This window comes from Xiphias gladius, chromosome 22 (genome assembly GCF_016859285.1).
Source record: "Xiphias gladius isolate SHS-SW01 ecotype Sanya breed wild chromosome 22, ASM1685928v1, whole genome shotgun sequence".
In the NCBI taxonomy this organism is placed as follows: domain Eukaryota; kingdom Metazoa; phylum Chordata; class Actinopteri; order Istiophoriformes; family Xiphiidae; genus Xiphias; species Xiphias gladius.
This window is the reverse complement of record NC_053421.1, coordinates 10,277,443-10,290,938: the sequence shown is the minus strand read 5'-3', so window position 1 is coordinate 10,290,938 and position 13,496 is coordinate 10,277,443. Positions and strand designations below refer to the sequence as shown.

At 39.4% G+C, this 13,496-nt stretch overlaps 2 protein-coding genes across 2 annotated transcripts in view; both read right to left on the bottom strand.

Moving 5' to 3' along the window:
• The window catches only part of LOC120784592 (eukaryotic translation initiation factor 3 subunit H), a 53,488-nt gene extending 49,440 nt beyond the window's left edge, over nucleotides 1–4,048 (bottom strand). Inside the window, exon 1 of the mRNA XM_040118514.1 lies at nucleotides 3,849–4,048. Within this exon, the coding sequence (XP_039974448.1) occupies nucleotides 3,849–3,950 (102 nt within the window). The 5' untranslated portion in view covers nucleotides 3,951–4,048. The remainder of the gene's footprint in view (nucleotides 1–3,848) is intronic.
• A 590-nt stretch (nucleotides 4,049–4,638) lies between these two features.
• On the bottom strand, nucleotides 4,639–12,606 carry LOC120784728 (double-strand-break repair protein rad21 homolog A-like). Its single transcript, XM_040118769.1, has 14 exons — nucleotides 12,478–12,606; nucleotides 10,879–11,069; nucleotides 10,337–10,466; nucleotides 9,857–9,956; nucleotides 9,546–9,652; nucleotides 9,105–9,302; nucleotides 8,851–8,976; nucleotides 8,449–8,574; nucleotides 7,730–7,953; nucleotides 7,056–7,209; nucleotides 6,735–6,880; nucleotides 6,110–6,292; nucleotides 5,748–5,831; nucleotides 4,639–5,436 (listed from the first exon to the last, which is right to left on the bottom strand). Exons 2-14 carry the CDS (start codon nucleotides 11,020–11,022, stop codon nucleotides 5,245–5,247), a joined length of 1,914 nt encoding a protein of 637 aa, XP_039974703.1. The 5' UTR covers nucleotides 11,023–11,069; nucleotides 12,478–12,606; the 3' UTR covers nucleotides 4,639–5,244.
• Nucleotides 12,607–13,496: the final 890 nt, after the last annotated feature.

Below are 13,496 nucleotides of genomic sequence, written 5' to 3'. Positions count from 1 at the left end.
ACATTGATCTAGCTCACCAGCAGCTAGCCCAGTGAGTTCAGCTCATGTGGAGAGGCCCAGGATTGATATGTGGACAGTGCATTATAAATCAACAAGCTTAAAATTGAATTGTGCAAAATCAATTGCGGTCCAAATCCCCCACTGCCTGCCTTTAATTCTTATCATAAATCTTCTCTTTTACTCACACAAAAGGGCTCATATTCCCGACACAACGGGGCTCAAGTTATGAGAAAGTACAGCAAGAGAGACAATACTGTAATGAGTTTTCTTTCTTGTGCAGCTGATGTGTAGACAAAATCTACACTCAACGTTGGCTGTAGTATACTTGACGGAGAAAATACTTTTGTGTGGCATGAGTCATCTGTTGGGTTACGCCATGGATGAGGACCACTGCAGATTCCCACTTCATCTGCCAGGTTTTTCCTGCTGGCCCGATGATCTTTTGAAACGTGTGTAATTTTGCTGGGCCAGGTCAGACTCGTAGTGTTAAGTCCAACACTGATATATGATAGTCAGTGACTCTGACAATGGGAGGTGTTATTACAATGCAGGGAAGGAAATAATCAAGAAGTAAAGTGACATTTAACGACAGCACCTGCTCACAGAAAATATTCACAACTCTGCTTACTCTTCTCTTTATTAGCTGCTACTCAATTTAAGTTGCAGCAATAATTCTCCCATTACACATAAGATGATTCGTTTGGATTAGTCCACGTAAGTATGCACTGACCAGTTAAGTCAAAGATTTTTCATATAAAATTCACTATTAATGTTTTCCATCTAAAAGTTAATTTATAATAATTCTAAAAGAGTTTCATGAAAACATCAATTTTTAGTTATTAGTTATCATTGTTAATGGTGGAGTTTGCCATTACAGCATTGGATTAAAAACTGCCTTTGTTTCTTCAAAGGAAACAGTGCAGCATATAATATAAGCACAATTAGTGTTTGTAATTTCATCTCATTAATAGCAGCCTCATTGTTTACTCCTCAGTCTCCTATAGCCATATCAGAGCTGTATTTAGTTGATGTTAATGCAAAAAATATTCCTACTGCTGCTGTTGCTTCACATTAAAAACATTCAACTGGTGAAACTTGGGGTGACTTTTATTGTGGGCACAGCATACACAAACCGCGAAAAAGTCATTTTCTTGTTTTGTTTTTTTCTCTATCGGTAAATAATTTTTAATATTTTCAAGGCAGTAATTGAACAAGAAGAAGCAGCCACAGCGAGGTAACCAACTTTACTGTGACCTGCTGTTGTGTGGAACTTCTTGCAGCATGAAATCAGATTTCGGCTGCAATTATTTTTGACTGACTTATTTATTGAAATAACACAAGTTTGTTTGGCTGTGCTGTAAAAGCATATACCAGTTGGTCTTCTGTTGTATTTTTGCCAAAGTATCTGCTCAAGGAGTGTCTAATGTAGTATTAAAACACACTTGCTGATACCTACTACCCAGTGTTGCCAAATCAACCAAAACTTAAATCCTGAGGATTACAACTTTAAGATACCAAGGAAACATAAATTGTAGATTCTGTATTATGAAGAAGTGATAGAACAGACACAGTATAGAGTAACTGTACTGGACAGATGGAAACATATCTTTCAACAGTGGGTAGCAAGTTATCTCTTGCGTCTGTGTGTTACAGATGATCTGCGTCACATGACATAGTGTGAAAGCCTTCCTGATGAGCCCAGGCTTATGGACCTGAGTGTTAGTGGGAAAACCTCAGAAGGGAGAAAGGGATTGTTCGGCCACAGTGTTTTACTCACTCATATATTCTCTGGGGGGAAAAAAACAAACAAAAACAAAAAACAAAAAACAGAAAATATCTGCCACTGCTAAAAAGGAATGTTAAAATTAAACTAATTTTGACATATTTATTGTCTTTTTTATGCACCTGAGCTCTCTTATCACAATGCCAAAATGTGCTGCACAATGCACTCTAACTTTCCTTAATTCACGGTACATGAATAAGACCCGTGTCTGATGAGCATCATACGTCTAAATGAATAAATAAAGTATTTTTCAAACATACAGGTGATTGTGTGATCTCAGTAGGTATGTAATGGAACCCATCGCTGTGCAGCACTCCACTCCCGTGGCAACATCTGCCACTGAAACCTCCTCAAAAGCAAGGAAACAATCCAATTTTACTATAAAGCAGTGGTGATGCTGTCTGTGGGCAACCCTCCAGCTAAATCTCCGACAGACAGGTCATGACGCAACACAGCAGCAACTGCTGCAAATCAGTGCACTCAGGTGAAAGATGTTTCATAACTCTACCTCAAATAGACACCTTTCCTTCAGCAGTCTAAATCCAAATAAGGTCGCACACTAAACTGCTCTAGACTGTTTTTAATTTAAATACCACAATTAAAATGTTTGGTTGATAAGACTGAAAAAAATGAATTAAGAAAATCTTATTAGAGGTCTAAATAATACACACCGAGGTCAAACACTTAGATTCGAAATTAGGGCCTGAGACTCTAGGGCAGTTTTAATGAGCAAGATAAAAAGGAAGGCAGCAGCTGGCGAGTTAAAGTCCTGCATTCAGGCACACCACTCAAATGAGCTGCTTTGTGTCCACTGCAGTTAAGTGGAGGGAGACTGTAAGTGCATGGCAGTGAAGCAAGTTTGTCCTCTGCTGTTTATAAAGTGGTATTACAGAATATAAAAATGTTCAGTGTATAGGTTATTTGAAGTTCAATTTCAACATGTGCCACAATAGGTTTTAAGATGCACTGTGTGGCAATAGTTCAATCAATTCTCAAAATGTTTAATTGGCTTGAGAACAGCAGCACTGAAATGGAGGGGAATTTAGACATTCAGGAGAAATACCAGTGCAAACGTGGTTTGATGTTTCAAGTATATACCAAGGGCCAAAATGCAAACAAGCAACTTTTCTTACCACAAGTGAAAAATCTGACAGAGGTACATATATATCATAGCAGTCGAATACATTTTGTATGAAAGGGTAATAAGACAGACCAGAAATCAAGAGTTCATTGATGAGCTACCTTGTACTGCAAGGGCATTATGGAGTAAGGAACATACACATCACCTGTTTTGTGACTTTTTTTTTACATATAATGACGTACAAACATTTTTGTATTCATTCCTACCATTTACGTTTTAATCGCATGACTGTTACCATACAGGGACTAATAAACACATCTGATTATTTAAAAACCTAGAATTACTCGAAAGGCCTAACCTAGACCTCACAGATTTTGTTTTCAAGGTACACAGACACTTCTGAAGTACGCAATTGCGGACATGTATATCTTGTTTTATGAATTCCTTACGAGGCGAAGTAATTGAAGCCCACTCTTTTGAAATGTAATGCTTGTGACAATGAACAGTCACCAAATGCCTCCTGTAAACATTCTTTTGTGGGAAATAGCAACACTTGTGTGAGGTGGAGGCAAGAGGTAGCAGCATCATTATGCTAAGTGGCTCCGTTAACCTGACCCCCAGGGAGATCCTGCTTTTAAAATGAAACGCCTCTGTAGCTTACTGAGAGCTAACACAAGCTAACGCAGAAGACAAGCGGAGCTGCCCTGTCATTAGCCTATCAGGCAGGATAGGGGTTACAGACAACAAATATTATCTGTTTGGCTGTTCCCAGCCTGTTTTGTAAGTAACGTACCGGATACACTAAAGTAAGATAGGTTAAAGGCACTGGTTAAAGTGCAAGAAACCGCTTCCCATTATCTGTCCGCCATGATAATGCTCACACTTGGGCTAGCATCCACATCGGCTAACACTTGGGAACCGGTTTCTATCACATCCACCACCGAAATTTTATATGTAGCTACACAAAACCATAGTGACACTTACCAGCCCCTCAATTTGGATCTGTTTGACAGGAGAGTCCAAAGTGCCGCCCGTAGAAGCCATCACGGCGCTAGATACTGAAGCAGGCTCTTTACGTGCAGCCATCTATAAACGTCCACACGCGGGTAAAGGAAGGACTGTTTTCATTGACGGACGTTTCCGGCAAAGATTTGTCCGTTTTTCCCGTCCGTGTAGAAACCAGGGCTAAGTGAGTAGGGTGTTAAATTTTATTAATTAGACCGTTGGCATAGGAACACGAGTGCTAAACACTACGTTTCGTACTAAAAACCCCGGTTTGATTTTGTTATTGTTTTACAGACATATATAGCTGGCTGGGCTGCAAATGAAGACTAAAGTCTGTAATCAAACACTCATCTATTTCCACTCTGTGATTCAATCAATTAATGGTGAACCACTGGAATAGTATAACAAGTGTTTTCTAAAATTATTGGCAACCACGTAAAACAGTAAGACCTGCAATGAAAAGGCGACTGCTTTAAATTACTGGTCAACAATCTTATCAAGTAAAGAGTTGAGTTAAAATTATCATTATCAAGAAAAAGAGAAAAAAGACACTATAAATTAATTAATAATATCCAGTTACCAAGTACTTAAAACGCTTTATTTCAAATCTTTACAGATGTATCACAACTAGAAGTTACCAGAAGACTAAAAAGGTGGGATATTGAACTTAACTGTAACAAGTACATTACCTAGTTACATAATGCAAAAAGGTGAATAAGCATAAACGTAAAAACGTACAAAAAAAAAAACAAAAACAAAAAAAACCCATAAAACTTAAAACTTGATAACCTGCCGGAATTATACATCTGAAATATGATATTTAATGCCAGGTAAGATTTACCAATATTTTGACAAATTAAACTTTTTGTTTATCATGAAAGAACAAGTGCAACATGGAAAAGGTGGGAGAGGTTACACTTTTGAGCAATAAAACAGTACCTTTCCAGAACATATAAAGAGTTAGTTAAGTATTCCATGTGAAAATACAGGGCTCTATATCTAAAATCTGCAATATTTCCGGTGTAAGAGGGGCAATGGTACAAAAATTATGGAATGAGCAGACAATGGAAATTTAACTTACAAAACATAATGAAGCAAAGCTTACAAATCGGTGACTAAAAAAAGGTTGCTTTATAAATATAATTGTTACACATTCTTCCTCACGCCATCTGAACCAAATGAGTACTGCATGATTCCATCTGTAGTACAGTAAAATCCATTTTTAAAAAGTTTCCAACCCGTTCCCCACTACTCCCGCCCCTTCCCCAGAAACATAATGGGCTGACAGGAAAACACAAAATAAAAAGGCAAAAAACTTGAGTAATTAAAAAAGTATGTCTGTTGCAAGCAGAGTGTTTGTTTGTTCTTCCAATGTCTAAATAAGGTGGAATCTTGGTCCAGCGGTGGCGATGATGTCACTGTAGGGCTCAGACTGGGTCACTTCAATGGCTTGCTGCTTCTTAAGGACCAGGAAACTGTAAAACTTGGCAGCTGCCTGCTTCCTGTTGTTGTTCCGGCACAAGTCAAGCAGGCTGACTGAGTCTGCACCAGTCTTAGCCATGACGCGCTATGGAGACAGAACCACAAAAAGTCTAAAGCAAAGTCTTTTCATTTGACCTGAGGTCATCAATCAAATATAACATGCGAGTGCTCATCTTTCCCCTCCTTTCACCCGAAGGGAGAGAAAAAGGTAGGCGAGGAAGCTGGGTTCCCAAAGACAATGGTTTTCTGATTTATACATTAAAATATGTCTTGCACATAGCAGACAAAAAAGTAATATCACACAATCAGAACTTTACAAACAAATACTGTGGAAATTATTTCAGTCTACTTAAAATCTGTTTGACACAATATGAGTAAAGTAACAGCTTTTTGTACCTGGAGACCGTGCAGCATCTGCTGGGTTCTCTTGTTCCATCTCTTCTCCTCCTGATCCTGGTCTCCAGCCTGACCTTCCTCTTCCTGAGGACCATAGACAGAATCATCAGCATCAGCTGGCGCAGACTCATACAGCAACACGTATAATCAAATGAAAGTTTTTGTCTACAGAAAGGCACTTCATTTACACTGCTATATAGATTACCAGGAACTTACTTGTTATTGGGATTTCTGTTGTAGCACTTTAGGCAGTTTTCAAAATAACTGACAAAATGCATCGCTATTCAATGACTACTACCAACTACAAAGTTTCCAGCATACCAGGAAAAAAAAAAAAAAAAAAAAAATTATTTTCCCCTCACCTCTTCTTCATCACTTTCATCCTTCTTGTCTTTGCCCTTCTCACCAAGGAGGTCAAGCTCAGGGACGAGCTGGGTGAGGTTGACGCTGCTCTCCTCCGGGGGCAGATCCACCTGAGGCATGTCTAATCTCTGAGACAAGACTGAGCGGTCAGCCACCTGTTGCTGCTGCTCCAACGGAGCCATCTGAAAGAGAGAAAGCAGGGTGCAAGTCAGGACCAAGCTAGGACACACTGCAGTCAACTGAATTCATTAGGTTTTGTGTTTCTCTCATTTGATTGTTCAGCACTCCCAAATTTTAATGCTTTGGAAAATTCAAACTACAACAATCCTCATCTGGTTTATTTCTTTTCATTAGATAACAACTAAGACCAATGTGACCTGATTATAATACAATCCTTAAATGTGGTCTGAAACAGCAAGCAGTTTAAAACTTGGCAATTAACTTGTCATGTGTTATGGCTCTGCTGCCTAAGCACAGAAATCGACTACCATTAGAGGCTTTTAAACAGCACTTTTGAATTTTCTACATTCTGTCACCTCCCCATGAAATGCTGAGGAGAAAATGTGCAACCTCAATTCCAGTGTTTTGACAGAGAAAAATAAAAGTCAGGTGACAATTACTCACAGGAAGGGGGCCCTCTTTGTCGAGAGTCTTGCGTTTGACACCGCGGGGGGTTGAGGGAGGAGGCATGACTGTCTCATCCAGGGTCGTCCTGCTGCCCTCCATTGCAGAGGCTGCCAGCATACTAGGCTCCTCCATAATAGTCTGGTCTGAGAAAGATTTTAATAGAACGTATAAAATAAAAATGTGAACACAGCCTTATTTTATTGACTGATGGTGTTTTAGTTAAGACTTCTACCATCAGCCTCTCTCTTCCTCTCATGCGATTGATGACATGTGTGCACTGTGATATGACCTCCTCTCATGTCATCAAGCATGACTTACCGATAACATCCCTGTGCTGACTCAGGACCTCCTCTCTAGGCACCTCTGGGTTCTCCAGCTCTTTGAGGAACTCATCCAGACTGTCTGCTTCGCCGCCCTTTCTCCTCTTCCTCAGCTCGTCTGGCACCAGAGGCGTCAGGCAGCGCGTGAACATCTGACATCAGAGATTTAACAGTTCAACTTTGAGAAGTTTTATTCAAACTTTACTTTATAAGTTAGTACCAATATAAAATGTAGGGACTGTTATGGAAGACTGATGCAAGACAAAAGAAAAGTCTGCTAAGTTATGCATCAACGCATTTTCCATTCAGTATTCTGGAGGAGTAACATGTAGGTGTGAAAGGATACGGAACTGAGAAAGACAAAACCAATCACTTCCTCCACCTCCTGTTCCCTGAATGTTCTCATTTTAAAAATTCTACAACCTGAACAGAATGTCAATGAAAGGTACAATACTATATATTCCATTTCGATTAAACAGTATGAGTCTGACCCATTTGGAGAATAAGCCCTCAAGTGTGGCTTGCTCATTACTGTGCTCCAAATGGTAATATTGCCTGTAAGTGTTTTCAGGCAGAAATCTGATGGTTTGAGTATGTTCTCAAACAGTTAGGAGTGGACTTGTGTACATATTCATCCACAAATAGATGCATATTTATTACAAACATTTTTACCTTGAGCAGCCTGGCGTTCCACAGTGGTTGAGCAGGCAGAGAGAATAGCTTCTCCACTCCTCCAGTCTCCTTCCACATCATAAGCTTCTTAGTGGGAGGGGCGAGGTCCAGGGTGGTGACAATGTCCGAGTAGTCAGACAGCTGGGCCCTGATGGTCTTACTGTCCAGTTCCTTCACGCTGTCCACAATCAGCTTCCTCTTACGCTTCGCCTTGGTCTCTTTCACTGCAAATGATAAGATGAAGAAAAGAAAAAAAAATAAAATAAAAAAATCGATTACTTCTTCACCATTAAAAAGGTAACGTTTTAGCTTTAAACTATGGTTGACAAACAAGGCAAGGGCGTATTGGCTTCATTGGTCAATTTTATATAGTAATGCTTTTTTGCAAGGGATGGCTACCTTTAAAAAGGTATTGCCAAATCTCTACAGGTTGACAAATCTCCATGGTCTCCCAGTGTAAGGCGGTAATTTTGTCGTTTAAGGCAATCCTTGTCTTGAGCATTCAATATGCACAGCGAAATGTTTGTAGGGAGCATTTCCTATGAGTTCCTGCATTAGCTTTGTTTAGTACAATTTGAAACAAACTGAGGCATTTATAGAAAATACTTTCCACTAAAATTCTACAAAGAATTAATACAGAATTTTATGCAAAAATACAAATAAAATATTTATTTAAATACAGCCTTTCATTTCTAAAGAAAGGTGAGGGAGAGTCTTACCAGTAATGTCAATGGGCTCCAGGGCAAATGCCTCCTCCTCATTGTGAACCAGAGTAGTCTGTTCTGTCTGATCAGCCATTGCTGGCAGTGGCTCTGCTGGGCCGGAGTCAGGGCTGTCTGGACCCGCTACACACACACCCACACCCACACCCACACACACACACACACAAAAAAATTGTATTTCCCCTTAAATAGGCAATGACACTAATAATGGCATGTGACTAAACACGTTTTCCAACTGATTTCTGCAATGTTCTCCACAATTACATGTACTTTATAGATCAGTAACGCTATTGGAGATTAATGGAGACAAACAGAAACAAATTCAAAACAGACCAAAAAACAGATTTTCCTGTTGTATATCCTTTGCAATAAAAGGCAAATGAGCTTTGCTTTACTTACGTGACTGGAGGTTGTCAAAGTCATCCTCATCATCTCCATGATCTGGAGGCATCATGACACTCTCTGTGATTGCTGGAGGATCATCAAAGATGCCGCCTCCGTCTTCAGAACTCAGCAGCTTATCAACTATGAAATAATAAGGGGATTAACTTGACAATCATTCTTTGTTACTTTATCATAAATATCTCACAGACCAACTTTAACAGTAATCCGATATAGTAGATGAGATTAGAGAAATAATTAACACTGCTCACCCAACATTCCCCCATCACTGTTGCCCATGGAGCCGTCCCCAAAGTCATCATAGTCCATGTGGTTCGACTTGTCAGGGAGATTAGCTGGACCAGGCTCAGCCTCCAGCAAAAGGTTAGAGGCTGTGGCACCGTGCATGATATCCTCCTCAAACGTGCTGGCATCACGCATCATTTCTCGGTCGTCCATACCAAAGTCAGCTGAAAAGTACAGCAGGTTGTTATAAAATATGAACATGGTGATTCTTTTTTTCCCCCTTTTTACATAACAATTCTATTATTCTGACAGAATTTAAAGTCATATCTAAAATCTATACCATCTAAAAAGGATTCTCTAGTATGATACACATGTTGAAATCTATAATTACATAGAACCGACTTTATCTACTTTCATATATGTAGTGGGAGGTATGAGTGTATTTATCAGTATATACAGTGTCCTACCAAAGTCATTGTCCTGCAGGAGACTGAGGTTGCCAACATCTTCCCTCATGGTTATCTCTTCTACTCTGCTCTGGTTCAGGGTGAACTGCTGGGCTACATCTATATCACTGTTTGAGACAAAACAAAAAAAGACATCAGGGTTGAGTGCAACATAATAGTTGGTGCTTGAATGACTTGAATAACTGAATCACACCAATACTAATGACAGGAGCAGGTATTTCACTATATAGAGCAGTCGATCTTTCAATTGATAAAAGTGCTTAATACAGAAAATGAGCAGATGAAATCAGAAGTAAATGTCATTAACTTACTCCAGATCAGGAAGTGGCTGGTCAAAGTCATGGAACTCCTCAGGTAAGGTGATGGCATTGTAGGCTGCCTCTCTGTTTTCCTCAGGTAGATCCACCACACCTGAATCCAAACACAAGTCGTAATGTTGTTATAATACACAACTGTACTCTATGATTGTATGCCTCTCAAACAACATCAAGTCATTACACTGCAACAACAGAAAACAGATGATTTTGTTTGGAAAAACAGATCACAGATTCAGATGAATGTAAAGATGAACCACTTAAACAATCTAAAATATCCCTGCTGGTTAAAGACGGAGGAGGAAGAAAAAAAAAAAACAAACAAACAAAAAAAAACAGACAAACACTGGACACTTCACTCCCGCAGCTTTTCTATTTTGCTCTCAGCCTTGTATCTTTTTCAGCAAAGAAAATGCACGAGCTCCTTTTTTGAAAAGAAAAATCTAAGAACTTGTTTGTCTTAAAATTTCTCCTTACCTGGCCTAAAAGCCATTTTGATCTTGATAAAGGCTTCATTACAGTCAGCAAGCAGGTACTTGGCCTTCCTGTGGTAGATTCTCACCACCCCAAGGAGCAGGTGGCCTGATGTACGCAATGCCATCTTTACCTAAGAGGAAAAAAGGACCAGAAAGAAAAAAAATGAGTCACGTGGACGTGGTACATTTTTCTTGTAAAAGGACTGAACTGAGTTAACAGTGCATGAAGTACAGTAGGTCAGTGCAAAGACAGTGAAAATAAACTAGTCAACACTGCAGTTGGTTGTTTTAAATGAAGCAAACACTTAATTGTGACAGATGAAGGACCAATTCTGCTCCAATATTTCCATTAATTATTTATTTACTCTTCTTTCATAGCAAACATTTTAAATATTCCTGCTTTAACTTATTGGGAGGTAACAAGAAACACAGGACAAAGACAAGCAACAACTCAGGATCTGAACAGGACTCAAGTTTGCAAAGTGAACACAGGGCCTGCAGCAGGTCCACCAGAATACAGAAAATGCACATTTGTCTTGTTACCTTGGGTGAAATGATGCTCTCCACACTGCTCTCTAAGTTGCATTCAAACACATGGGCCTTGGTCAGCTTCTTGTCCCAATGGGCCGCTAGCCAGATCTTGGCCAGCGGCCCACGTTTGCTGAGGACAAAGTGGGCGTAGAACATTGCCCTGGTTGCCCTGGCTCACACACTCACACTGCGGTAAGATTTACCTGGAAGACATAATTGATTAATTTATATATAAGGAGAAGCAATTCTTAAAAAAAAAAATAAAAGATCATGACAGTTAGAAAAAAGTACCAAAATCCAAAACATGAACTAGCAGCGCAGGACCATCCCCCAGAAGTGTTTGAGAAACAATGCTGACTCAGCCAACTTCAGCAAAACTAGACTCAAAATCTATGACAGTTCATGACATGGGGCAAATATAATAACGTTTCATAAAGTGTAGCTTGACTGCTGCACTGAATCAATGATTAGTAATCATTAATAACAGGATGTTTTTACTATACATTTTGAAATAGACCAGAAGTCACTCTTAATGGCCAGATAAACCAGAACAAATCTAACAAGTTTACAAATTGTACTATTTCTATGCAAAGTTAGGGATCTATCCTTATTCTAAGCAAGTTGGTCAACATCACAGAAAAGAAGAGACCGTGTAGGCCAATTTCCCCTCAGAATGCGGATTGGTTTTATTTTTTGACAATTTTGCTTTTAAGTAAATATTAGCCTGCTAATTATCTGACAAATATGAGAGTCTGCTGTCTCTCGAAGAAGCTTTTAGACAGTAACGTACCATGCCGTTCGCGGATTTTATGTCGGGGGCTTATGAGCTAACATATATCGCTAACATTGACCCTAAAATCGATAAAGCTCCCTCGAAGCATTTTCTTTATCTGTTGTTATGCTTGATTTAAAGTAGCTTTTACCATTACTCACTGTCAGTAAAATAACACCGCAGTGCACTCTATTTATAAAAGGAGGTTTTAACATTATCAAAACAAGCGCTGACTTCATTCAAGTTCCGCCTATTTCCCAGTCACGGTCACGGAGGCAAACATTGGAAATGCACATGTCTGCCCACGATAACCGACACTTTCCCGTACTCTACTTGAATGAATCAGGAATTCCTAACTAGCACAGACACTTAAATTATGTAAAAATAAATTATGCGTGCTTATATACACACACATAGTAGAGTGTATTAAGAGCGCCAAAGGGTTGGTCAACGCCAGTAAATAGTCGGCGCCATCAAGTGGGTCAACTAAATTAGCCGCCAGCTAATTCCAAAGGGAGCAGGGAAAACGAATGATGTGCGTGTGAAGCAAAAATGCTGCTAGCAGCAAAAAAAAAAAAAATATATATATATATATTGCTTTTCGAGAACTAAGACTACAATTCGCCCACGAAAAGGAGGCAAAACACACAGGAGCAGGGCGCCCATGAAAACCTGCTCATACTTTTTTCCCTCTACCAGTACAACTGTATCGTTAGCTGGTGGCTAACGGCTCCTTGTACAGTGAAGGCCGCAGCAAATAAAGACAAACGTGCATGCTTATTTCGTCTCCTACATTACACAAAACAACGCGCGAATATTTCCGCTACAAACATACTTACCAACAGTACCCCGTCTAGAGTGAAATGCCAATGATTATGTTATTTCTCCCAGCGAATTCTCCCCTGTTGTACTCATTAAAACAGCCAAGATGGCGCCAGTCGCCTTCCTCCCGCTCACCGCTGTCCTTTTAAAATCGGCAGGATGTTTACAGTCAAAAATGGCGGAGGAGGAGTCTGCTGAGGCTGACACTGACAGACAGCCCGCTGTGAGCGCTAAGTGGAGATAGGGGGCGCTGTGGCACAGTGTTTACCAGACGCATGCATGGTGAATTGCTAATAAATCAATAAATATGATTATGAAAAAATACAGTGCGTTGTGTTTTACAAAGTTAGCATGAAGACGATAATAAACGAATTAATTATTATTATTATTATTATTATTATTATTATTATTATTATTATTATTATTATTATTATTATTACTGAGGTTACAAAATGTCCAGTAAAGTGGTTTAGAAAATGTGTATGTTGTTTTCCTACTCTGCTCCCATCCCCAACTTTCCCATCTAGTTCCCAATCTTTTTAACAAATCCCATGTTGCAACACTGGCTTTGACCCATCCCTATTGTGACTCACAACCTGTACATCGGCAGAGTAGCTTAAAACCAACTTTGGTCTCCCGGTACAAGTTTCTCAAAGATTTTGACATGTTTTAGCAGGAAAAGCACAGGTCCAATTAACTGCATTCCATTCAGGGATCTCATTTGCGGGGCCTGTGGCTTACTGGGACACTTACACGGAACAGAGCCATTGTCAACATTATTAGGTACACCTGTGTTTTCCTGCTAACAAAGCCTTGCCAAATCAAAATGTCTGCTGTGAGAAAGGCCTAGTAATGACTAATTGAATCTATGTTCAACAGATCAATGAATCAATCGATTAAGGTACATCTAAAGAAAAATTTAAAGAGAACAACTTAATTGGTAACATGATATTTACATGAGAAGAAAACAATCTGCAGCCTACTGAACAAAATCAATCCCTTGAACAAAATCCTCAGTATGCAGGGAACTGAACAT